Raw genomic sequence first — 24,217 nt, 5'->3', positions numbered from 1 at the left:
AGTAGTGAATAAAGAGTCTGAATACGTACATGAGATATTTCAGTTTTTTTATAGATTGGAACACATTTCATTATGGGTAATTGTATGTAGATTGATGGCAAAAAAGTCTATAACACAACAAAATGTGGAATGAATACTTTCCGTATCTAGATAGGCACTGTATGAATGAACTGGGTTTAATATGTTGTTACAGTGCCTATCCAGTTAAATGTATACAGGTGTCAGCATAGGTTTAGAAACTTCTATAACACAATTTCAATGACTGCAAACTTACTACAGAACATTTTCTCTGCTACTCATACAGGAGTAATTTATTACACAAAAATGCCTTAAAAATAAATGCTTAATAATGTTAACATTCTTATTTCTTTTAAATTAATTTATTAAAGTGCACATATCAGAGCTTAAAAGATGTATCTGGACAAGAGATGCTAAATGAATTTTACTATTAAACTTCAATAAACAACACATATAAAAACAGTCTTTATGGTCTGTTTGTCTTGAATTAAATAAAACTACATTAAGTTGACCTACAGGACTAAATTTAGAAAGTGTGAACTTTACACATCCTACAGAATATGGTGCAGTAGGCATGTGCTGGCTGAGTTTTTAAGGTACCTTGGACAGCACTACTGTCACTGGAAGTAGCTTACACACTAGCCTTGGATAGAGCACTGTCACTTAGCTACACGCTAGGCTACCAGAGTCGAATTTACACCGATTTACAAGACAAACAGTAGTTGGTCAGTGAGGATGCCAGAGAGGACAAGAAAAAATAAAAAATGAATTTCATCCATCATCACCTTGCTGAACAACAGCTTTATTTGTGTGGAGGGGGAACACTACATTGTATTTATTTAAAATCTACAGCAAGTGTACGGTTAAAACAACGTATATTTTAAGAATTGGAAAGGTCACGAAACCGGAAGTTGGAGAACACCATCGTAGTCGACGTTAGTGTAGTTGGTGACCCTATCCCTAATCAACTTTTCGTGGATGTGTTTGTTATGTCGGATTGGGAAGATGAATATGACGGATCTGCGCCTGTTACCACAGGCTCGAAAGATTTTAAGTCTTCTAGAAAATGGAGTGAAAAAGAAAATGTGTGCTTCGGGATGAGAAATGGCGGTGGATTCGAAGCGCCGCGAGGGATTGCAGATCGAAACAGTTCGCAATTTCAAAAGTGGAGGGGCAACGATGGCGGCAACGGCCGAGTAGTTTCACGGAGTGGATGTGGTAACACACGTGTTTGTGCGCGCGGTGGCCGGGGCGGTGTGGCAGACCGTTCGGGTTTTACACTGCCGGTCACTTTCACTGTTGACAATACGTCAATTGGAAGGGTTATAGGTAGGTCACCAACTACAAAACCAACCTCTCTTGTGGTTTTCCGAGTGCTAACTGGTAGTTATATAGCATGTATTGCACATGCTTAATGTCATGCTTCTTTCAAAAGGGCGCGGCGGAGCTAAAATACGTGAACTTGAAGAAACCAGCGGTGCACGAATCAAGGCAAGTATAACAAGACAATAGCTAATGGTTAGAAAGTCTCTATGCAGTGGTTAATTAGTTAGGTAAATGGCTAATTATCCCAATATCCCGGCTTCCATGTAGAACATGAAATGCTAACTTCCATGTAGAACATGAAAGCTAGCGTTACTCTTGATGGTTGCTTCAGATTATTGGACTATGTTGAAGAAAATATATAAATGCTACATGCAACAGTTTGAAAGATTGTAACAGTACAGTTCATAAAAGGACATCAGTTGTATACTAATTTAAATTTATTAGGCTGTTATCTTCACAACATTTGAGAGAAATTAGCTTTGTTCTTATGGACAAGTTCTGGAATCTTATGTAAAATTGGATCAACATGTTGGTCCAACCATGGGGCGTAATTGTTAGTTTTTACGTTTTTTGCTATGTATGAATAGTTATGAACTCCTTTTACCTGGCCATTAGCTTTAACAATCCAAATTGCATAGACACCTTTAATATATAATGATCCAGATGTGTAAACATATCAGGCACTAAACCAATGGGGAACCAGATCAGGGCCCTCTATGCCCTCAAAGAGGGCCTAAGGATAGATACAAATCTGTATATATATTATAATTTGCAATTTTGTATTCTTTGATTTCATATTTTTGTCTTAATTGTAATGATCTTCCTATTGAATTGGGAAAAGAAGGGTTAATACCCAAGATAAAAAATATCCAATCATAATTTTTCTTTGGTAGTATCTTGGTAGAAATTATCTAGCTTTGCTCAACGCTCATTGGCTAGGCCCTCAGGTTTTGAATAGAAGGCCCCGGCCAAAATCATTGACATCAATTAGAGCAGCATTTGGGAATGACAGTAGAATCAACCAATCACATTGTCTTGTAAATAGATAGGACAATTGCATGATGCCTCAAGGCCTTTTAGAGGGCCTAAGTATACATCACTAATTCAGAGCCTTATTGTAGCATGCTGGACATCGAATAAAGCGCAACTTCTTTCTCTTTGACAGCATAAACTGTCCACGGTCTTGAAACAATGTGATAGTTGTGTGTTTGAATTTAATCCGCCACTATTTGACTGTTTTGTCAAATGTTTCTTTGAAATGACAGAACCATATTTTCTTCTAACATGGATCCTGCTATCGATATTTGCAAACTTAAGTTTGCTGCTTCTGTGAGCCACAGCTGTTTGACTCTGTCATCAAAGAATGTACTCTCCTACATAAGCCTGCAAAAGAAAGGTCTCATGCCATGCTCTGTGTACACAGGCATCCGAGTTCTCTCAATGTATGATGTCAGATTTTTTTCCCTTCTCAGGGCCTAGCTCCAATAATCACGGTTCGGCACGGCACTGAACAATTACTTGGTCTGAGTCATCAGTCTGGTTTTGTTTGAGAACTGCTTTTTCTGCTTTATAAAAAACTGCCATACACTCAACAGAAATAAATAGACTAATCTAAAATTACAGGTACAACTTCCTAAATCCTAACATTGCTGATGGCATTTAAAGATTCTTTGGTTTTGCGGATTTGTGATCTCAACACTGACTAGCGAAAATACGGAGGTAGTGATATAATTTGGTTAATGGAGCAGGAATGAGCTGTGACTCAAAGCAGACTTGACCATTTTCAGCGAGCCATTGCTGCCTGCCATATAAAGTTTAAAGATATTTTGAATACCACTGCTTGTGAACTTGGTCATTACTCCTGAATTTAGGAGATGCAGTATGTCAATCGCTTTGGCTATTGAAAAAGAGCAGCCAGAAATGTAAACTAAACTATACTACCTCAAAAGTACCCACTATACCGGTTTGCTGTTTTCGCTATAGATCAACAAGGGTGACTATGAGGGTGAGGTGCATATCTTCGGAAGCAGTGAGGAGCAGCAGAAGGCCAGAGAAATGATCGAGCAACTGGTAGCCAGAGACAGCTTCTCCTGGGGATTCCGCAGTGGTAAAACCCCATCTAAACACTGTCATGGCGATCACTGAGAGGGTTCTGTTTGCTGTGTTCCTGGAGGGCCTCATCATGGATTGCACCTCATCTAAATTACATTACGGGTTTGGAAAAGTGACAACATTGCTAAAGTAGGTTACTATTTACCATAAAATCCCAAGCCATGATTATCATATTGTCAAACGTACAACCCCTGTTTCCAAAAATGCTGGGACACTGTGTAAAATATAAAGAAAAACAGAATTCAATGATGTGCAAATTTTTTAAACCCTATATTCAGTAGAAAATAGTACTAAAACAACATATCAAATGTGGACACTGAGAAATGTTATTGTTTCTTGAAAAATATATGAATTTGAATTTGATGCCAGCAACACATCTCAAACAAGCTGAGACGCAGGCAACAAAAGCCCGGAACAGATTATAGAAACCTGGTTGGACATCTCACAGTTAATTAGGTTAATTGGCATCAGGTCTGTAACATGATTGAGTATTAAAAAGAGCATCCCAGAGAGGATGAGTCTTTCAGAAGTAACTGTGAAAGACTGCACAGGCAAATAGTGCAACAATTTAAGAATACAATTTCTCAATGTAAAATTGCTAAGAGTTTGAGGATATCGTCTAAGGTACATAATATCAATGAAAGATTTGGAGAATTCCGAGAAATCTATGTATGCAAGGGGAAAGGCCGAATATTCATGGCCACTACATTAAAAACAGACAACTCTTTTGTGGACATCACTGCATGGGCTCAGGAACACTTCTGAAACCATTGTCTTTGGACACAATGTTACTGTGTCCACAAATGCACATTAAAACTATCATGCAAAGAAGAAACCATATCTAAACAAGATCCAGAACTGCCATCACCTTCTCTGGGCCCAAGCTCATTTAAGATGGACTGAGGCGAAGCGGAAAAGTGTCCTGAGGTCTTTTTGGAAATCATGGACGCGGGACCATCCAGGATATCACTGCACAGTTCAAAACCCAGCATCCGTGAAGGTATGGGGGTCCATTAGTGCACATGGCATGGGTGACTTGCACAAAAGTGAAGGAACCATTAATGCTAAACAATATATTCAGGTTTTGGAGCAACATATACTGCCATCCAGACATTTTTTTCAGGGTATGCCTTGCATATTTCAGCAAGACAATGCAAAACATTTTGCACTATTACAACAGCATGGCTCTAGTAAAAGGAGTCCAGGTGCTTAACTGCCCTGCCTGCAGTCCAGACCTGTTACCCACTGAAAACATTTGGCGCATTATGAAATGAAAAATATGACAAAAGAGACCCTGAACTGTTGAGCATCTGAAATCCTATATCAGGCAAGAATGGGAATACATTTCAAAACCACAGCAGTTGGTCTCCTCAGTTCCAAAACGCTTACAGAGTATTGTTAAAAGAAGAGGTGATGCAACACAGTGACAACATTGCAACATGCACCAGTACATTTCATTATAGGTACTGTATAACTATTAGCTGGCCATCTACAGTAATCTCTTTCTAATTCAACGTGTTGAATGTAGTGTAGTGGTCCTTTTGTACCTGTTTGTTCGTTTGGATGTTAACTAATGTAGGGAACTGTGGAGTTTTATTTTATTGGCATGGACTGTCACGTTGGCGACCAGGGTTCGATCCTCGCCATGAACCAGACAAATTAGGCATTAGGATTTGTTCATATTGCTCTATTCAGGTTAAAGATGTAGTCTGTCATAGTACACTGTGGATCGTATCCAGCTTGGGTATCAACATTCATCCCTTCTAATGGAGGGCCAGCAAAACTAGGCTTGACTGGTTACTTTTCTTGTTTTGAAACGTTGCTGGCTTGTATTATTTTCAATTAAATATTGGGATTAAATGATTTGCACATCATTGCATTCTGTTTTTATTTGTATTTTACATGGTGTCCCAACTGTTTTGGAAACGGGGGTGTTCTTTGACCGATGATTATGTTGTCATTAGCTAGAAAGGTCTGTCAACAATAGCTAGCGATGCACACGTTAACTAGCATAAAATTTGGTGGACTTCTCAATATTAACTAGCTAGTTAACTTTATGCTGCATCTACAATCAATTTGGTGACAAAGGATTTAGTTTCTAATTATTGTCATTCTGTAGCCATGCTATTATGTTTTCAAGCCTTCGTAATGCAATAGACCGATCTTTCAGATACCATAGAGTACAATGCTCAGTTTGACATAATTCCCAAAAGAAGGTTCAAAACATACAATCCATGAATAGCTTTTTTGGTTCCGCTCATAACGTCTTGACTGTAAAATGTTTCTGGGCATTTCACCAACATTACATTTTCATTCTTTCCCCTGATCATTTAAGCTAAAGTAGTTGGCTAGTATTCCACAATGGTACCTAAATGTACACAATTATTTTAGATCAGTGGCATGGACACAAAAGGACATTAGACATTTGGTAAGAGAAGCTATGTAAGACTAAAGTTGATTTTCATACAGTAAACAATTCCCCTGAAACCTTTATGTTGCCTACTTTCCGTTAAGGCTTTCACTGCTGTAACTGACTCCTACTGTACATTGTGTTCTTAATCAGACCGCGTTGCTCTCTCTGTGTATTGTTTCTCAGAACCAGGGAGAGGTGGAGGTTTTGGGGGTCGAGGAGGTGGAGGTTTTGGGGGTAGAGGTTTAGGGGTTCGTCGATGTGGAGGTTTTGGGAGTAATGGAGGTGGAGGCGGCAGAAGATTTGGGGCTGAAGGAGGTGCTGAAGAGGGCAGCAGCGGCTCCTGCTGGTCAACTGCTGCCCTACAGGCATCTGTGGAGGAAACTTCTCCACAGGCCATTGACTGGAACTCCTTGAGGCAGAACCGGAAGAAATACGAGGAGATGAAGTGGCATGGTGAGTCGGACACACGTTTCCACCATATGTTATTAAAGCATGTGCTGAAAAGGGAGTTGTTCTCAGGTATGTTCTTCTTAGGGAGTTTTGCCTAGCCACTGAAATTCAACACTACTGTTGTTTGATCCTTGGGGTTTAAGGCTGTGTGTTTTATAAAAGCACTTTGTGACAACAACTGATGTAAAAAGGGCTTTATAAATACATTTGATTGATTGATGCGTTCTTACATGGCTGTATTCCAGTTAGTCTTCGTTGTGTCTTAAGAATATATTGTTCTTGGACCCCTGCAGATCTCCCCCCTCTAAAGAAGGATTTCTACATTGAGTCGGAGACTGTTGCCAGTCGGAGTGAAGATGAAGTGAAGGCATGGAGGTTAATTGGGACACAGGCTTGTTTTTTTCCCTCAGCAATATGAGATATGTTTCTAATCCAGTAGATGATGCTGTTTATCCATTTGCTTCCAAATCCTTTTTTTTTTCTCTTGTAGGCAAGCAAATAACAATATCTTTGTGGATGACCTGAAGGAGGAAGGGGAGAAGCGTCCTTTTCCTAACCCTGTGTCCACGTTTGAAGAAGCCTTTCAACACTATCCTGGGATCATGGAGAATATTGTCAGAGTCGGCTTTTCCAAGCCAACTCCTATTCAGGTGCCTGTTTAGTTAAAACCCACTTCTAAAACCATCATATTGTGGTTTATACAACATTTGTTGGTCTCTGAACAAAGGCTTGAGTGATATTCACTGAACAATTAAGCAAATAACACACTCAATAAGGGCTTTAATGGCTCACTTATTTGTAACCATGGTGTGGGGGCTCGTTACTGTGGGTATGTGAACCCGAATGAAGACATTTGATTGAGTTGGAAAAAAAAACATTTCAAGTTATTCTGTTTAAACGAGAGCATTTCTGCACATCGTAATCTAAATGATAATACTTGGTGCTTTTCCTACTCCTGATTTTGTGACCTGAACTTGAGGAGGAGAAGCTAGGTCAACAAAGGTGAGTGGTGGTATTGATAAATCAACATTGTAGAATCCTCCAGCTTCTTTTAAATGTCCAATTTGAAATGCAAGTAGTCTACAATGATGGACAGAGTTATTGCTACAAGATTAGCTGTGTGTGACGTTCATATCCTATGCAGCCTCACCTTAAACATGTTGACACTGGTGATGTTCAGTTGGAGAATGATTCATTCTTTTTGAACCTCTCACTTTACTGACTTGAGTAATTAGTTTTTGTTTGGGTGACTTTATTTAACTGAATCGTTCATTCAAACGGCTAGCAGCGGCTCTGTTCAACCAAGTGACATGGGTCTTCCTGAATGCGGGACAGACAACAAATGCCCTTTAGTGTTGTTTTTATTGAACAAATCAAAGATCTCAGTCAGTAAAGACACAAACTTCCCATCACTAGTTAACACATCTAAGCTGACATCATCCCAGGAAAAACACAGATATTCTGAGGTGCTTGATCCGAGTTATAAATGTCCCTTCTATCTTTTTCCACACATAAGGAGTACCCACACTATGATGGTTAAACAATGTTTGTGCCATGTTTACTCATGGCACTTTATTCATGCATTTTATATTCTTCCTGGATTAGTGTTGCATCTTATACCGATCCATAAGTAGGACTATGTTTTTGAGCTGAACCAAATCATGACCGTCAAACTGCAATATTTTCCGTACCTTGGGTTTGGTGTATCATTGCACCCATACACTAAATATTTAACAAAGACATGTTGCGTTCAATTTTTTTTAAGTATCTTTATCAGATTTTGTCAGATCAGTGATCTGTGCACGGCTGGCCATCATTAAACAAGCTCAATTGCTACAGAATGCTTGGCCCTAAATCTGAATGACACCAAATGAAACCCAAATGTTCTTTATCATTCCTGATTTTGTTGCGAGTAAAACTGGGTCCTGGTTTTTAGGGTTAGATTTTGCTAACTGAACATTGAACAATATTTTCATGCCTGGATCGGTTTTGACAAGGCCATTGTGTAATACAAGATTTTGTTTCAATAAAGTGTAAAAAAAAAAACTAATGTTATTCCAAGGTTGGTACTTAGTGCTGTTGTTGGTTCACTAAATCTTTAGTCAAGTTGAATCCCACATTACCTGAGCGTGAGTCTTAGGGATAGGAACTGGTGAGTTGACTAAGGCAGAGTCAGTGACTGAAACCCAGGCCTTGTCTGAGTGAGTCCTGGTCTATGTGATCAGCTAGGTAACTTGGTCCATAAGTAAGCTTTTTTTTTTTCTTTTACAGTGATAACTTAATGGAAAGTGGAATATTGTCCAGTCTATAAAATATAAGCGTTGACCTAGATGACAAAATCAAAGACAACCTGTTTTTCTATAGGGAGATAAAAATATAGGTGGACAGTTTTTTTGCCTACTGTAAAACTCATTGCTGTTTGTTTAAATTTTATGAAGCAGTTTGTTTCTTAACCAGTCAGAGGGTAGCTGCCTAGAAGGCTGGTGATTGCCTAGCTATGAGGAAGCACCACATTTCAGCATGCTGTGCGTGATCAGAGGCGGAGCCTGCCCGCTACTTCCCTTCATCTCACCAGCTGACATATGCTATGTGTGGCGGATGCTATGTCAGCCTCCCTCTGTTGTAATGAAACTCTACTGCCATGAATAACATTCTTATTACGTCATGAAAATTCCAGTTACTGACACTTCACCTGTGCTGTATGTTATTCCACTAAAACATTCCGCTCTGGCGCCGGTGACGGGTGCCTCCCTCCATTACAGTCTCAGGCCTGGCCCGTGTCACTGAAAGGAGAGGACCTGATTGCCATTGCCCAGACCGGCACAGGGAAGACCCTGGCTTACCTCCTGCCTGGCTTCATTCACATGGATGGGCAGCCTGTGTGAGTTCCCAACCATACTGGTCTTGTTTCCAGCTGTGCGTCTTTCACAGAAATTGCTCAATGCAAGACAAACCAGTAATTCCACTGGGTGTGGGTGTGGGTGTGGGTGTGGGTGTGGGTGTGGGTGGGTGTGTGTGTGTGTGTGTGTGTGTGTGTGTGTGTGTGTGTGTGTGTGTGTGTGTGTGTGTGTGTGTGTGTGTGTGTGTGTGTGTGTGTGTGTGTGTGTGTGTGTGTGTGTGTGTGTTTAACCCACAGAGAAAACAGGAAGCGGGATGGGCCCGGGATGCTGGTTCTGACACCCACTAGAGAGTTGGCTCTGCAGATTGAGTCAGAGTGCAACAAATACAGCTACAAGGGCTTCAAATGGTACCATTTACGTAACACTGTAAAGCTGTCGTATTAGAATGGGCAGCGTAATTCTGTTTTTGGGGAGTGAGGTTTTCTCTCTAACCTCAGACCTCTGCTTTTTATTAATATGGAGCTCCAGGAACAGGATAGGGCAGCCCTATACTGCAACTTTAATGACTACCATCCACAGCTGGTGCTTTTATAAGTACCATCCATACTAATGTACTAACCCAGGAGATCATATTGTACTATAATAGTGGCTTGTCGTATCTGTCCATTACTTTCATCTTTATTGTCTCTGTAGCGTCTGTGTGTACGGGGGTGGAGACCGCTGGGCCCAGATCAAAGCAATCTCAGCCGGAGTAGACATTGTGATCGCCACACCAGGTCGTCTAAACGATCTGCAAATGAACGAGTTGATCAACATGCGTTCCATCACCTACCTGGTGCGTGCACGTGCGTGCTTCTACTCCGCGTGGCTGTGGAGCAGTGTGTGAATGGGTCAGCGTGGTAGTATGGATGTCCAGGTGTCAGGGTCCGAGTTGACCACCGGTGGCTCGGATTCTCCTTCTGCTGTTGGTGATTCCGACTTGTGTTTGAATTTGGACTGGATTAAGCAGAATGTTATCAGCATGGCAGCGTTGCTCCTGTTATCGTTTGGAACAACATCCTAGGTGCACATAGCCTACATGATCTGCAACACAGACACTGTAGCAATAACATGCGCAAAACAATTGCCACCAGCCTACAATGACATTTTTTCTATCAAATAATTCAAAGGGATAGTTCGACCTAGATTTATTTTTGTTTCCGCTTGCAATTCAGCTTTTTTGGCTTGAGAAACAAAGTTTCAATTAATGAATTTCAATGATTTTAATTATGATAATTCCAGGATGGGAAAGTGGTCAATAATGGTTTGCTGTGAAAAATAACTCCATTGGACTTAAAGGACAACTCTGGGTAAGCGGAATTTCACCCAAATATGAATTTAGGTCAAACAATCCCTTGAAGTTGCCACCGCAAATAAGACAAGTGCTCGCGACTTGACAAGTGGGGTCTCTGACATAGTTGCAGTGACTCTCGACTCCAGCGCCAAGGACTTGGGTCTTTACTCAGACTCCAGATATAGTGACTTGACTACAACACTGACATGGGTGTGATTCATGTGTGTAACTGGGGGTGTCGGTCTTAGGTGCTGGACGAGGCAGACCGGATGCTTGACATGGGCTTCGAGCCTCAGATAATGAAGATCCTTCTGGACATCCGTCCAGATAGACAAACTATCATGACCAGGTAAAGGACCAAGGGCAGGGGAACTCTGTCTTCACACTCAACAATGCTCTGAGAAGCACAGTGATAAGGTGACATGGGTTTAAAAATAGATTATAATTACCGTAAGTTATTTAATCATTTGTAAATCCAATTTCAGACTGTTTTTGAAATGCTTCATAAGGGTTTGTAAGTGCATCACTTAACGTTATTGACCGGATGTAAACATTGGCTCGGTGTTTGGCAGTCACTGACTGGGTATCGAACTGTATTGACCACTGTGATACAACCACATATTCATGGTGTATAATGGATTTGCAAATGATTAAATAACCTCAAGGTAATTACCTATTGCAATCACAAATGTTACCTTACTATTACTATTTACTCTACCAGTGCTAGCCTCCTCACAATGTATGGAGCTAATGTGTGGTAAGAGCCAAAATGCCTGCCATTCTTGTTGATATCAGCAGATACTGAGGTCTTGTTTCTTCTCTGATTGGCTAATTTAGTGCGACCTGGCCCTCAGGAGTAAGGCGATTGGCCAAGACATACCTGAAGAATCCTATGATGGTGTACGTGGGAACTCTCGACCTGGCTGTGAGTGGGGCTAATAAATTACACTAACTGGATGCTTGTAGGGTGGGATTGAAAGCGATTTTTGGATTTGATAAATTCTCTTTTAAACACAATTCAGCAAACAAATGGAGCTTTGACTGTGATCTCTGTGCATGCAGAAGCGTTTCCTTTTTAAAGTTACAATTGCTATAATTTGAGATCATAATCCCAGCATTAAGAAATACTAGTGTTGGCTAGATGTTTTCCCCTGCCCAACCTAATTATGGCCATATCTCGTCTCAGGCTGTGAACACGGTGCAACAGACGGTTCTCTTCTGTCAGGAAGAGGAGAAGAAGGCCTACCTCTTTGAGTTTATCCACAACATGGAGCCTGATGACAAAGTTCTCATCTTTGTTGGCAAGAAGATAATGTGAGTGTTCTCTTCTTGGTATATGGCCCAAGTCAAACCGACCACGTGATGGCCTACAAGACACAGAGAGGAAACAGAATTAGATTGGATAGAAATAACAGATGGTTCTTACACATAAGATTCTATGGTGCTGTAGCTAATGGGTGCAGGTAGCCTAGCCGTTAGCGTACCATTAACCAAAAGGTTGGTTTTGGTGCTGGGTCAAACTCCAGCCAACATGGTTAATTTTATTATTGTGATTCTGAACCTGAGCAAGGCAGTTTCTTGGTCAGGGTCACTGCTCATTGTGGCAGTCAACCAATCCAATTCAGAGGGGTTGGGTTAAATGGGGAAGTCAACTGACAAATATGCTCTTCTAATCTGTCAGCCCAAAATAACAAAGGAGGAAGAGAAAGAATGGGTTTTACGTCAGTTCACTTGAGTCCAAAGCCATCAAAATAATTTCCCGACATTGCGGCAGAGATTACAGAATTCTCTGGAAAACACTGCATACTATCACTTTAAAGCGCAAACAGCTGCCAAGTCCATGTTTTTCATATACATAAATATCTTGGTAAATTCCCTTAGAGCATGTTACATCTTCCTCCCATGATTTAAGGCAGTGTGATGTTAACACTAGAACTGTCAAATGCCTACACAAATTGACGTTTGAGTTTGTAATTAAAATAAAACTGACATTTTGAAAGCTACACCCTCCTCCTTCCTAAATAGGCATATATTACATTGTTCCGTTGTCAGAATTCAAAACTGACCAATGGAAAACTATTTAGAGACTATTTACCAGTTTTTTTTTTACCCCCTTTTCTGACACAATCTTGGTACCCAGATGGTACCCAGGTGCTAATCACCCCTCACTGAATGCCTGACGTCTATGGATGAATGCGCGATACTCCCAGATGGATGATCGGAGCCTTGGTTGAATTGGAATGAACATATAAAATAAATACAAGATTTCCATGACCATTCAAAAATGTAGGCTATTATTAAAACATAATACAAACAATATAGGCTACTTATCACACGTTATCAGAGATGATTCCGCTTATTGTGTAGGCTAACTCATCAAATGTAAATCTCAATGTATTATGACATAATTATTCACAAAACAAAACACCAAGGATATTGTTTACCAGTCACCAATTACCAATTCAACAAACGTATTGCAAGTTACTGTTTTTATTTTAGGAGAGAAAGAGAAACTAAATCACACACACATCCTATTGTCTATTAGAATGTTCTCTGCTTATTTTACTGAAGATTAATATTCTACAAATGTATTAGGCTGAATAATTATTCAAGAAAGGAAATACCAACAATATTATTTACCATTAGAGCTATGTATTGGAGTTAAAATCAACTTGATAGCCCCACTACAACCCCTGGGAGAGACGTGGAAAGACAGGTGGTTCACACTTGATTCATATCGGATCTCGTGTTTTACTAATAACTCCTCTCGGTTTTTTGATAACTTAATGTCACATATAGACAATTCTTGTCACCTGTAGATTGTCTCTGTAATTACATTTTTCTTCATTTGTAGGGCCTAATAAAAGATTGAAAATACTATAGCCTGTGTTCTTTGTAATAATTGTAATCGTAATAACTTTCTGTTTGTATTGAAGGTTTTAAGTGAAAAAACTTTCTTGTATTCTTCAAATTCATTAACAATTAAACAAACAATCTGTAATTCATAATTTTTTTGCGTTTTCTATATAGTTTGATAACGACCCAGTAGATGATCTGGTGCTCTGGCTGGATGGTGATCCTGTGGAGGACAATGTCCATGCTAATAGGGATGATTAGTATGCTAATGATGCCAAATGGCATTCAGCTCTGGCGGATACTGGGGGTCTGAAAGGCCTGGCTGTTCTTGTGTTAAAGCAGTGATATCTTTCAACATTAGCCCAAGACAATTTGAAAACCTTGGCCTGTGTTAGTAACCAGAGGTAAACCCCAATTGCTCCTGATGCAGCAGCCCCCAGTCTTCTGAGGAGCTGGGTTATAAGCACTTATCAGTTGGACCTTGTTTTCTATTGACATCTAGGTAAATTGAATCTTTAATCATCTAACCAAATAAATGTCGCACATGATGGCTGCATTTAACTTATTGGAATATTTTTGTTTCAGTTCAGAGGCTATACTGTATATTTCTCTCTTCCAATACCAGTGACACCCTCTATGTAAGTAAGGTAAACTTGAAGGAGGAGAGGTAGAGTATATCCCTTTGTTTTGAACGCTACTTACTTCTCAAGTATAGATGGTTTATGAAATGCTTACTCTGATTTAAATGTGGAGAATCATTTATCCAGTCAATCACTTCTTAACCCTGAAAACCCCCTAGTCACTATGCAGTATGTTTTTGAGACTTTGTCTTGCATTTCGATGAAGCTCCATCAAGTCAGTTTACAGGATTGAATTTAGAAAAATAGAGGATTATTTCCCCAAAGAAATTGTACACTTATAAATATTCTGCTTCTACTGTCAGCAGTTAAATTATCAAAGAAGACAAGTGAGCCAGTTCCAGTAGCAGCCAGACACGACTAAATCATAACACTCTTTTCACCATATTGACCCAAAATATTTACTATAACCTCATATTAATTGTTTTAATAACAGACCAAAATGTGTGGATGAAAATGAAGCTTTACCAGTTGCATTAAGACACCATAAATGTTTGTGTGGCCTTAGATTGAATTACTCCATAACCTTCATGGATGTTAACTGTAACGCCAAAATGTAGACAATGAGAGAAACCGACTACTGATCATGGAAAAACTTGATAAAAGTTGGCTTTACAGAGTTTTTTTCAAGATGGAGAAACTACTTTTCCTAAACAATGTCATGGGTATTACAATGCCTGCCTCCTTTACAAGACTGCAGTTCGAACATGCAAAGAAAATAAGTGTAATTGTTTTTCCTGTCTGGACTAAATAATGCGGTTTTGAAACTGGTTTTGAGGAAATTATTTCAGTTTCTGTTTTTACAAGTGTCTTTCGTTTTTATGAAAACAAAAGTCATACCTCTGATACATTCCAATTCCTTCCAAAACATGTGCCACTCCCTATGTAAGTAAAAGGAGGAGAGGTAGAGTGTACTCTTTTTAGATCTTTGTTGTCCACATAGCTTCCTTCTCTGGTAGAGATGTTTGTCATAGGTTAGAGAAGTTGTCTGACAGTCCATCTTTTAAGGATGGCCTCCGAGCCCAGGACCAGTAACATTAATTTCCTGGGCATGTGGCTGTTGTAATTTCAACATTCCTGCCCTGTTTCTCTGCTATGTCTTTTATTTTTATTTTTTTATCAAAGCCAATAGGCTTCTACTTTGTTGATATCAACTGTGTCTGTAGTCTTTAATATCATTGGTTACCATATTTAATATCTCTGGTTATTGTAAAGGCAACAGTTCTGTGATGTTGAGTTTTTGCTCAGCTGGAACATGGAGTCCACTTTTAGTGCTGGTCTGTGTCCATGTAGTGATAGAACTGAAGGCTGGTCAGAGATTGCTCTCACTCCTTTTCTGGAGAGGTGTAGCTGATGTAGTTGTTTCAATGTATGCTCACTCAGCTGTCTCCCAACAAGAAATGTTCTATTACTAGTTCAATAATTTGCCTGAAGTTTGAAAATATGTAAAATGGTCTGGAAATAACAATGAACATCAACCATTCAAGCATTGCCAGTATTCAGTGATAATAATGATTTTTTTCGCTGTTTACCAAAATATATTCAAGTTACAGTTGAATACCTTAGATGGGCTTAAAGTGCAGTTTCTCAGCTTTGATTTGAGGGTATTCACATCCAAATTGGAGGAAGGGTTTAGGAATTATAGCTCTTTAATATGTAGCCCCCTCTTTTTCACGGGTCCAAAAGTAATTGGACAATTGACTCCAAAGCTATTTCATGGACAGGTGTGGGCTATTCCTTCGATATTTCTTAATCAGTTAAGCAGGTAAAAGGTCTGGAGTTAATTCCAGGTGTGCACAAGGGAAGCTGTTGCAGTGAACCCCACAACGTGGTCAAAGGAGCTCTCAATTCAATTGAAACAGGCCATCCTCAGGATGTAAAAAAAAATCCCTCAGAGAGATAGCAGGAACATTAGAAGTGGTCAAATAGGTACTTTCTGAGAAAAAAAGAACACACTGGTGAGCTCAACACAAAAAGGCCTGGATGTCCATGGATGACAACAGTGGTGGATGATCGTAGGATTTTTTCCATGGTAAAGAAAAACCCCTTCACAACATCCAGCCAAGTGAAGAACACTCTCCAGGAGGTAGGCATGTGATTATCCAAGTCTGTCATAAAGAGAAGACTTCATGAGAGCAAATACAGAGGGTTCACCACAAGGTGCAAACCATTCATAAGCCTCAAGAATGGAAAGGACAGATTAGACTTTAGACATCCAAAATAGCCAGCCTAATTCTAGAACAGCAGGAGTTTTTTTTAGGCAAAGAAGTGGAATATTCTATAATGGCAGAGTCAATTACCTGATCTCAACCCGATTGAGCATGCATTTCACTTGCTGAAGACAACTTAAGGCAGAAAGACCCACGAACAAACAAGAACTGAAGACCGCTGCAGTAAAGGCATGGCAAAGTATCACTAAGGAGGAAACCCAGCGTTTGGTGATGTCCATGCGTTCCAGACTTCAAGCAGACATTGCCTGCAAATGATTCTCAACGCAGTATGAAAAATAAACATTTTATTTATGATTGTGTTCATTTGTCCAATTACATTTGAGCCCCTGAAATAAGGGGACTGTGCATGAAAATGGTTGCAATTCTTATACGTTTCATACAATATTTTTGTTCAACCCCTTGAATTAAAGCTGAAAGTCTGCACTTCAATTGCATCTCGGTTGTTTCATTTCAAATCCATTGTGGTGGCGTACAGAGCCAAAATTATGAAAATTGTCATTGCCCAAATATTTCCAGACCTAACTTTATATTGGGGCTAGACTTTACCTCACTGCATTCTGGTCTGATGGCTCTAAATGTTTTGACAGGTCTGCCGCCCGCTGTGTGACATCTGTTCTGTATGTCCTTCCAAAAGGTGTGACGATCTGTCCAGTGACATGTGTCTGCGGGGCCTGGTCGTTCAGAGCCTCCATGGCGACCGGGAGCAGTGTGACCGTGAAGAGGCTCTCAGGGACTTCAAAGAAAGTAGGTTGAAGGATGAATGCAAGACAATGACCCGAGTTCAGTTTAACATCAGTGGGGAGGAATCAACTTCTGTTACACCTAGTACAACACCTGATTCACACCAAGTTCTTGGCGTGCAGCTAACTAGTACAATCAGGCGTGCTAGATCAGGGTTGGGTGGTGTTAATGGCTAATGCATCGTTTACTAGTCGTATCTCCAAATCTGAGCCTGTGTGTTACCACAGGCGTGGTCCGTATCCTCGTGGCCACTGACCTAGCCTCCCGAGGGCTGGACGTCACCGACATCACACACGTCTTTAACTTTGACTTCCCCCGCAACATTGAGGAGTATGTGCATCGCGTGGGCCGCACAGGCCGGGCAGGGTGAGTGGATGTGCCTCACGGGGCCGGGCAGGGTGAGTGGATGTGCCTCACGGGGCCGGGCAGGGTGAGTGGATGTGCCTCACGGGGGCCGGGCAGGGTGAGTGGATGTGCCTCACGGGGGCCGGGCAGGGTGAGTGGATGTGCCTCACGGGGGCCGGGCAGGGTGAGTGGATGTGCATCAATGGGGGCCACACGGGCCGGGCAGCATTTTCCAGAGATCCCTTTTTCACCAATGGATCTACATTTTTACCATATGTGTGATTGTTAGCACAATTTTCCTCTTTATTAACTGTTGTTAGGCGCACTGGGGCCTCCGTCACCTTGGTAACAAGAGGAGACTGGAGGATGGCTGCTGAGCTGATCCCAATCTTGGAGAGAGCCGGACAGGTACTGGTGAACAGGAGGAACTATTGACAATGTGAAATTAGCCGCATTGGGAATAAACACGGTTTCCCCTTATAGGAGGTGCCTGTTGAACTGGTGCTGATGGCAGAGAGATACGCGAAGCACAAAAGAGAGAAGGACATGTTTAGCCCCGGTGGAGGAAGAGGAGGACGAGGAGGAGGTGGGGGAGGAAGAGGAGGGAGAGACAGGGGAGAGTCAAATTGGAGGTTCTGACCCACAACAGGTACGTGCATGCCTGTGGAACTGCATTTGTGTAGAAGACAGACACAAATCATATTTTCCATTATTAGGGGTCCAAGCAGTGAAGCTGTGGGAACCCTATTGTAATTGTTAGTTTTTTAAATTATTATTATTATTCTCTTTCTTCCGCAGTTTTTGCAAGTTTACCAACTTCTACTGGCTAACCTTTTTTGAAACTTAGCACATCCATTAAGGGCACTGCCAAACTCAAAAAAACGCATTTCAAACGCTTATAACTCAGGCTGTGATTGGCCTAGAGACATGAAACCAGTGTCATATGATGCCTGACCACATGTTGAACATCCTTCCTAAAAGCTGTTTTAATTTGTGCCTAACTAGAATTTCCGCCATTTTGGATTTTGTGAAAAATATTATTCCCGAAACTTGGCAGAGATGATCTACAGGCGAGGCATAACAACAGATACTTGGTGGATTTTTTATTAGCAAAATCGTTTGCCCATTGCAGCCAATCAGAAATTGCGGCGATATACGTGAGGTTGTATCTCAGCTTCCGTTTGTCCAATTCGCACTAAACTTGCTACGCATGTTCCGTAGGAGAACCAGAGGAGGCCTGCCGTGTTTGCCTCTAATCGGCCATATGGGGGCGCTATACCAAAAAGCCACTTGTAAGGCTCATTACTCCTAAACTCAAACAGATATTTCAACCAAACTTGGTGAGTTGCATGAGTGCAATAGGTTATTGTACTACAACAAAAAGGGAGTCGGCATTCCGAACCATGTGACCGCCACGGGCCAATCAAATTCAAGCTATCAATTAAAGCTTTTAGAAATGCTTGACCGCCATGAAACTTGACCAGTAAATTCTGGGCAAGATCGGCCATTGGTGGCGCTACAGTGTGTCGTCAAACTTGAGCTTTTCAAATAGCAATATCGTTGTGCTCCTTGGAGCTGAAATCACCAATCCTATCTCACATTGTGACTGGTATTATGCTAAACAAAATTGCCTCTTGGAACATTGAGCTCCAATATCTTGTATTTCCACCATATTCAACTTCATGTTAAAGCTCTAAACATTTTCACAGGTCGCAAATTTATTCCAATCTTCCTGAAACTTGGCAGAGATAATCTACAGGTGAAGCCTAACAAAAGATACTGGGTGGATTTTTGATTTGCTAAATAATTTGCCCATTGCAGCCGATCAAACATGGCGGCAAAGCCGCTTATCAGGAAGCGAGGGCGTTTTTTCAGCAACCGTTTTTCAGATTGTCACCAAACCTGGTGTTTGTGGTCGTAACGAGATGCGAAGGAGGCCCGTGGTGTGTGGCGCTGATCGGCCATGTGGGGACGCTGTTTTGGAAAATCTGTTTAAATGCTCATTACCAAATTGCTGGGCCTACTCTCAGGCTTGCGTGGCCAATCCTTGTCTTGCACTCTGTTTGCTTGGACCCCTAATTGCTGCTTGCAGCTATATTTTTTATGAGTTTTATTAACCTGTAGGACAATAAAAGGTACTTTGATAGCCTAACCTGAGCATTGTGTCAATAACAGCAATGTCACTTTTTCTCAATCCGAGTAGATGTTGAAAAACCTTCAACGTTTTGGCAAGGCACACTAATTGCTCTTGTAAGTTGCTCTTGATATGCCTCTGCTAAATATGTGGTTCTCCAACCTCTCTTTGGGTGTGGAAAATCCACCTTTCAGGAAACAAACTACAAGGAAAAAATTAAGTCTGAGGAACTTCTCAAAAGACTGGATAGCAGTTGATTATTTTAGTTTTATTCAGCATGGCTTTTATTCAAAAGCAGGTTTCTAATAATTTAACAGAATCCAATGCCTAAAGAGGCTTATCAGTGTTCATAATGCAATTAATACACAAATCATGAAGATAATCAAAATAATACATGGGTACTATATTCTAAACATCTGTCCTCTACACAGGTAGTCCACGTTTTTTTACGCGTCTGATTAAGTCTTTCAGATGAGGTAGTTCAGGGCTATAACCAAAATGAGTAAAATTTAATATGCATTGTGACCAACAGAATCCAGACATTTTGTTGTTGAAATGAGTCATTTTCAACCAAGTATGACCCTTTTATATGTTGTTGTTAATATGACTTGAAAATCAATCTAGAACAATAAATATACTGTACCAAATTAAACCCCACCTCATCTAAACAACATATACTTACACTCACCATGTTATCAACTTCACTTGCAAAATTCTATCAGGAGCATTCCTGAGACACGTGAGATATTCTAAAATGTATTCTGATTCTCATGGAAAACGAGAGAAATTTGTGTTTCTTTCCACTTTAGTCTACATGGCTCTACAATTGATGAGCAGAAATTTGAAACAGTCGATCTTATCCACAATTTCATGTCAGCTTTTTTCGCTGACTGGCTGATGTGTTTACGAAAATGAAATGTAACTCACTATGAGTAGACCACAGGTAGTTATATGAATGTGTATTTAAAAAAATTGCAATTGACAGATTAGCCACTTTTCTGGATTTCATGGCTTTATCCTAGCTAATAAAAAAACAAATGCTTATGGCATGAATAAAAGTTGATTAGACAATTACCCCTTTGGTAACGTGTTCACATCACACACACTGTTAGACAGTTGGAGACTGAGAAGTGCTGGTCATAACAATTATAGCTTGGGGCTCCTAGAATGCACCTGCAAAACATACACCAAGGAAACTCTGTTTCTCTGCATTGGCCAAGACACAATGGCGTGTGTACAGGTGGGTTAATACCATTGAAAAACAAATTGGTATTTGTCCCTACTTTTATTTTATTGGTTGCACACATGTAAAGCAGATGTTGTCAAAGGTGTAGCAATATTTTTTGTGTTTCAGTGCCATTATGGCTGGGTTTCCAAATTTTTTATTTTTTAACATGCCACCACATTTTGATATAGCAAGCAAGCTTATTTATATAGCACAATTCATACATAGAAGCAGTTCAATTAAGCTTTACAAAGAAAACATTGAAAAATACAATAGCATAAACACAAATACTCAAATGAAAACATCATAATAATAAAATATAAAAAGAAAAATACAGGAAGCTATAAAAGCTGCAAAGTGCTCAGTCATAGGCACGTGTTTTTAACCTGGATTTAAAAATGTATACATTTGGCGCACGTCCAAGATTTTCTAATAGTTTATTCCAGTTCTGTACAGCATAACTGCTAAACGCAGCTTCTCCATGTTTAGTTTGGACTCTGGGCTCTACTAGCTGACCTGTGTTGATGGATCTAAGAGCCCTGCTCGATTTATATTCTTCAAACATAGAAATGTATTTTGGTCCTAAACCATTCAGAGATTTATAAACTAAAAGCACCACTTTAAAATCTATTCTGTAACTGACTGGAAGCCAATGCAAAGTTTTAAGAACCCGGATTGATGTGCTCTGTTCTTTTGGTCCTGGTTAACATTCTAGCAGCAGCATTCTGAATGAGCTGTAGCTTTTTTTGTGGAGTCCAGTTAAGAGGCCATTACAGTAGTCAACCCTACTAGAGATAAAAGCATGGATGAGCTTCTCTTGGACACCAAGCCTTTGATTCTGTTCATGATAGAATGCTGTTTTGGTGACTGTTTGATATGACTGTTAAATGTGAGGTCTATCAGAACACCAAGATTATGCACTTGATCCCTGGTTTTAAGGGCCCAAGAATCCAGCTCTTTACTAATACTTGTTCTTTTATTTTTGTTGCCAAACACAATCTCATCCAGGTATGTGTGCTCCATACAGTGACACAGAGAGTCTATTGAGCTGTTGTCATATGGTTCAAGAGCCATTTATATTTGAGTATCATCGGCATAGCTGTGGTAGTTAATATTGTTTTTCTGGAGAATTTGGCCCAGAGGTAGCATATAGAGATGTAACAGAAGCAATCTGAGAACTGATCCCTGGGGAACTCCATGTCATATCCACCCTATCAGATTCATGATTACCAATGGTGACAAAGTAACTCCAGCCATCTAGATAAGATCTGAACCAATCAAGGACTGTCCCGGAGAGTCCTACCCAATTTTCCAGCCTATCTATAAGTGTTTTATGATCTACAGTATCAAATGCTGCACAGCGATCTAATAGAACCAGAACTTTTATGTTGTTAGAATCAGTATTCAGCCGTATATCATTTAAAACTTTAATCAGGGCCGTTTCAATACTGTGGTGAGGTCGTAAGCCTGACTGAAAAAAGTGCTGAGTTGATTGAAGACAACCTTCTCAATGATCTTGGCTATGAAAGGGAGATTTGATACGGGTATATAGTTATTCATTATAGATGCATCCAGTGTTCTCTTTTTTAGTAGGGGCTTAATGGCAGCTGTGTTTAGAGACGTTGGGAAAATGCCTGATTGCAGAGAGCTATTAACTATTTGCTGTAGGTCCATTGTTATAGAGTTTAAAAAATGTAAAGTCTGATGGCAGTGTGTCGAGGACATGTGGAAGCTTTAAGATGTCGAACTGTTTCTTCTAGGGATTTTTGATCAATTGTATTAAATTGTGACATAATAACCAAGTTACGTCTTGGTGGTCGTGGTGACGGTACAGGGTCTTTGTTAGATTGTGTAGTTCTGATGGTCCGTCTAATACTAAATTGTTTTACAAAAGTAACATGCAAATTCATTGCATTTCACAGTGGACATGAGTTCTGATGCTATCTGCTTTATTGGGTTTGTAACCTTGTTGACCACAGCAGACAGTGTGCAGGTATTTATATGTTGATATTCTTGTTTATCATTCCCGATAAATGTTGCTGTCTGGCACTGTGTAACTCATAGTTGAAGCTACCAAGGCTTTGTTTATAGATGTCATTAGTGAATTTGAAGTTTAGTTTTCCTCCACTTACATTCCACTTTCCTACATTCTCTTTTCAGGGCGCTTACCATCATGGTGGTTCTCCATGTTGTTTTCTGTTTGCTCATAATTTTCTTTACCTTTACCAGTTCAACACAATCCATGTCATTCAATATTTTTGCATTAAAATTATCCAGGAGTACATCACCTGACTCAGCACTTATTGTTGGAGAGATAGCTATGGCTTCCATTAACTGAACATTGGTACTCACATTAATGTATCTTTTCATAACAGAAACAGAGTTTATTGGAATATTTGGGGTGGTAAGTGATTAAAAAAAGACACAAAAGTCTTTAACCATGACAGAGGAAATTGAGACCTTTAGAGATCTAGAATGTGTCCGTGTGTGTGTACGCTCTTTTACATGTTGAGTGAGTTTAAAAAGTGGTCAAGTAGTGCAAAATTATCTTTGGAATTATTGTCTGTACTATATGTGGATGTTAACATCCCCTGTAATAATAAACAAGTTATTATCAACTGATATAACCGAGTAGTTCAGCAAAATCATCAATAACATTGGCAGAATATCATGGAGGTCTGTTAATGGTTAAAAAAAAATGAGGGGGTACCCTTCATTGTAAAACAGAGGTATTCAAAGGAAATAAAATTACCTAGTGTATTTTCTTTGCACTGGAATGTATCTTTGAATAGGGCAGCCACTTCTCCTTTCCCACCATTGCAACCCGTATTCATACAGCCACATTTTTCAGGCGCTGTCTCATTAAGAACAGTAGCACTACAATCTTCTATTAGCCACGTTTCAGTGAGAAACATAAAATCTAGGTTGTTTTGATTGATTTGTTGGAGAGAGAAAAGACAGCTTAATAGATATAATTGGGGTTCCTGGACTAGTAGGTTGACGTGTTACAGTTAACAGAAAAGTTTACTTTATAAGTTGCATGCACACGATTCCTTCTATTTCTAATCAACACAGGAATAGAGATTCTGGGTCCTAGCTTGTACTCAAAATAGTCAGCATTGCTATTTTCACAATAGCAGGGACACGAAGCACATATAAAAAGGGTGTGTGTGTATTTGACAACTGTTTCCTTTCAAAGTTTTAAACTAATAATAATAATATAAGATTTTAAATGTATTGAGAAAGCAGAGATGAAACAATCATTACAACTGATTGGCCTTTGAAGTTTTATGTCCCCCCTGATGGACTGCCTTTCACACATTTTCTCTTAGTTAGGCCCTCTAACCATCTCTTAGGGAAATACTTTGCGTAGACTGTCAGTGCAGTTTTCCTATCGTGAATGTAACTATTGCTGAAAAATGTTTTTGCTATCAGTTGATTTCTAATCATTTTTATTTATTTATTTCAGAAAAAGAAGCAAGTTGCAGCTTTAGTTCTGGAACCTTCAGCGTTCAGGCCTTTTTTGATTATTATTATTATTGAAAAAGCTTTATC

General features: G+C 39.9%; 1 protein-coding gene across 2 annotated transcripts; it reads left to right on the top strand.

The window, feature by feature from the left end:
- The first annotated feature begins 906 nt into the window (after nt 1-906).
- On the top strand, nt 907-24,214 carry ddx43 (DEAD (Asp-Glu-Ala-Asp) box polypeptide 43). 2 transcript variants are annotated; one of them, XM_020047022.3, is made up of 17 exons: nt 907-1,347; nt 1,454-1,509; nt 3,328-3,451; nt 6,053-6,322; nt 6,613-6,694; nt 6,810-6,969; nt 9,082-9,200; nt 9,465-9,566; nt 9,853-9,994; nt 10,741-10,841; nt 11,330-11,417; nt 11,679-11,806; nt 16,852-16,961; nt 17,186-17,324; nt 17,624-17,711; nt 17,787-17,952; nt 24,132-24,214. In XM_020047022.3, the coding sequence occupies exons 1-16, from the start codon at nt 1,008-1,010 to the stop codon at nt 17,940-17,942; spliced, it is 2,205 nt and encodes a 734-aa protein (XP_019902581.2). In that variant the 5' UTR covers nt 907-1,007; the 3' UTR covers nt 17,943-17,952; nt 24,132-24,214. The 2 variants fall into 2 exon arrangements, with proteins under 2 accessions (XP_019902581.2, XP_010890616.2); XM_010892314.4 differs by having other exon boundaries at nt 9,456-9,566; nt 24,132-24,213.
- The last annotated feature ends 3 nt before the right edge of the window (nt 24,215-24,217 follow it).

The sequence above is a fragment of the Esox lucius genome, chromosome 6 (genome assembly GCF_011004845.1).
Source record: "Esox lucius isolate fEsoLuc1 chromosome 6, fEsoLuc1.pri, whole genome shotgun sequence".
In the NCBI taxonomy this organism is placed as follows: Eukaryota; Metazoa; Chordata; class Actinopteri; order Esociformes; family Esocidae; genus Esox; species Esox lucius.
Note: the sequence above shows the minus strand (reverse complement) of the source record. Positions and strands in the feature narration are given on the sequence as shown.

What these genes read in the sequence shown, in the direction of transcription:
- ddx43 (XM_010892314.4), top strand. Translation starts at nt 1,008, where the DNA reads ATGTCGGATTGGGAAGATGAATATGACGGATCTGCGCCTGTTACCACA. An exon ending in CGAGGAGATGAAGTGGCATG is followed by an intron (nt 6,323 to 6,612) that starts GTGAGTCGGACA and finishes GGACCCCTGCAG; the next exon opens with ATCTCCCCCCTCTAAAGAAG. An exon ending in AGACAAACTATCATGACCAG is followed by an intron (nt 10,842 to 11,329) that starts GTAAAGGACCAA and finishes TGGCTAATTTAG; the next exon opens with TGCGACCTGGCCCTCAGGAG.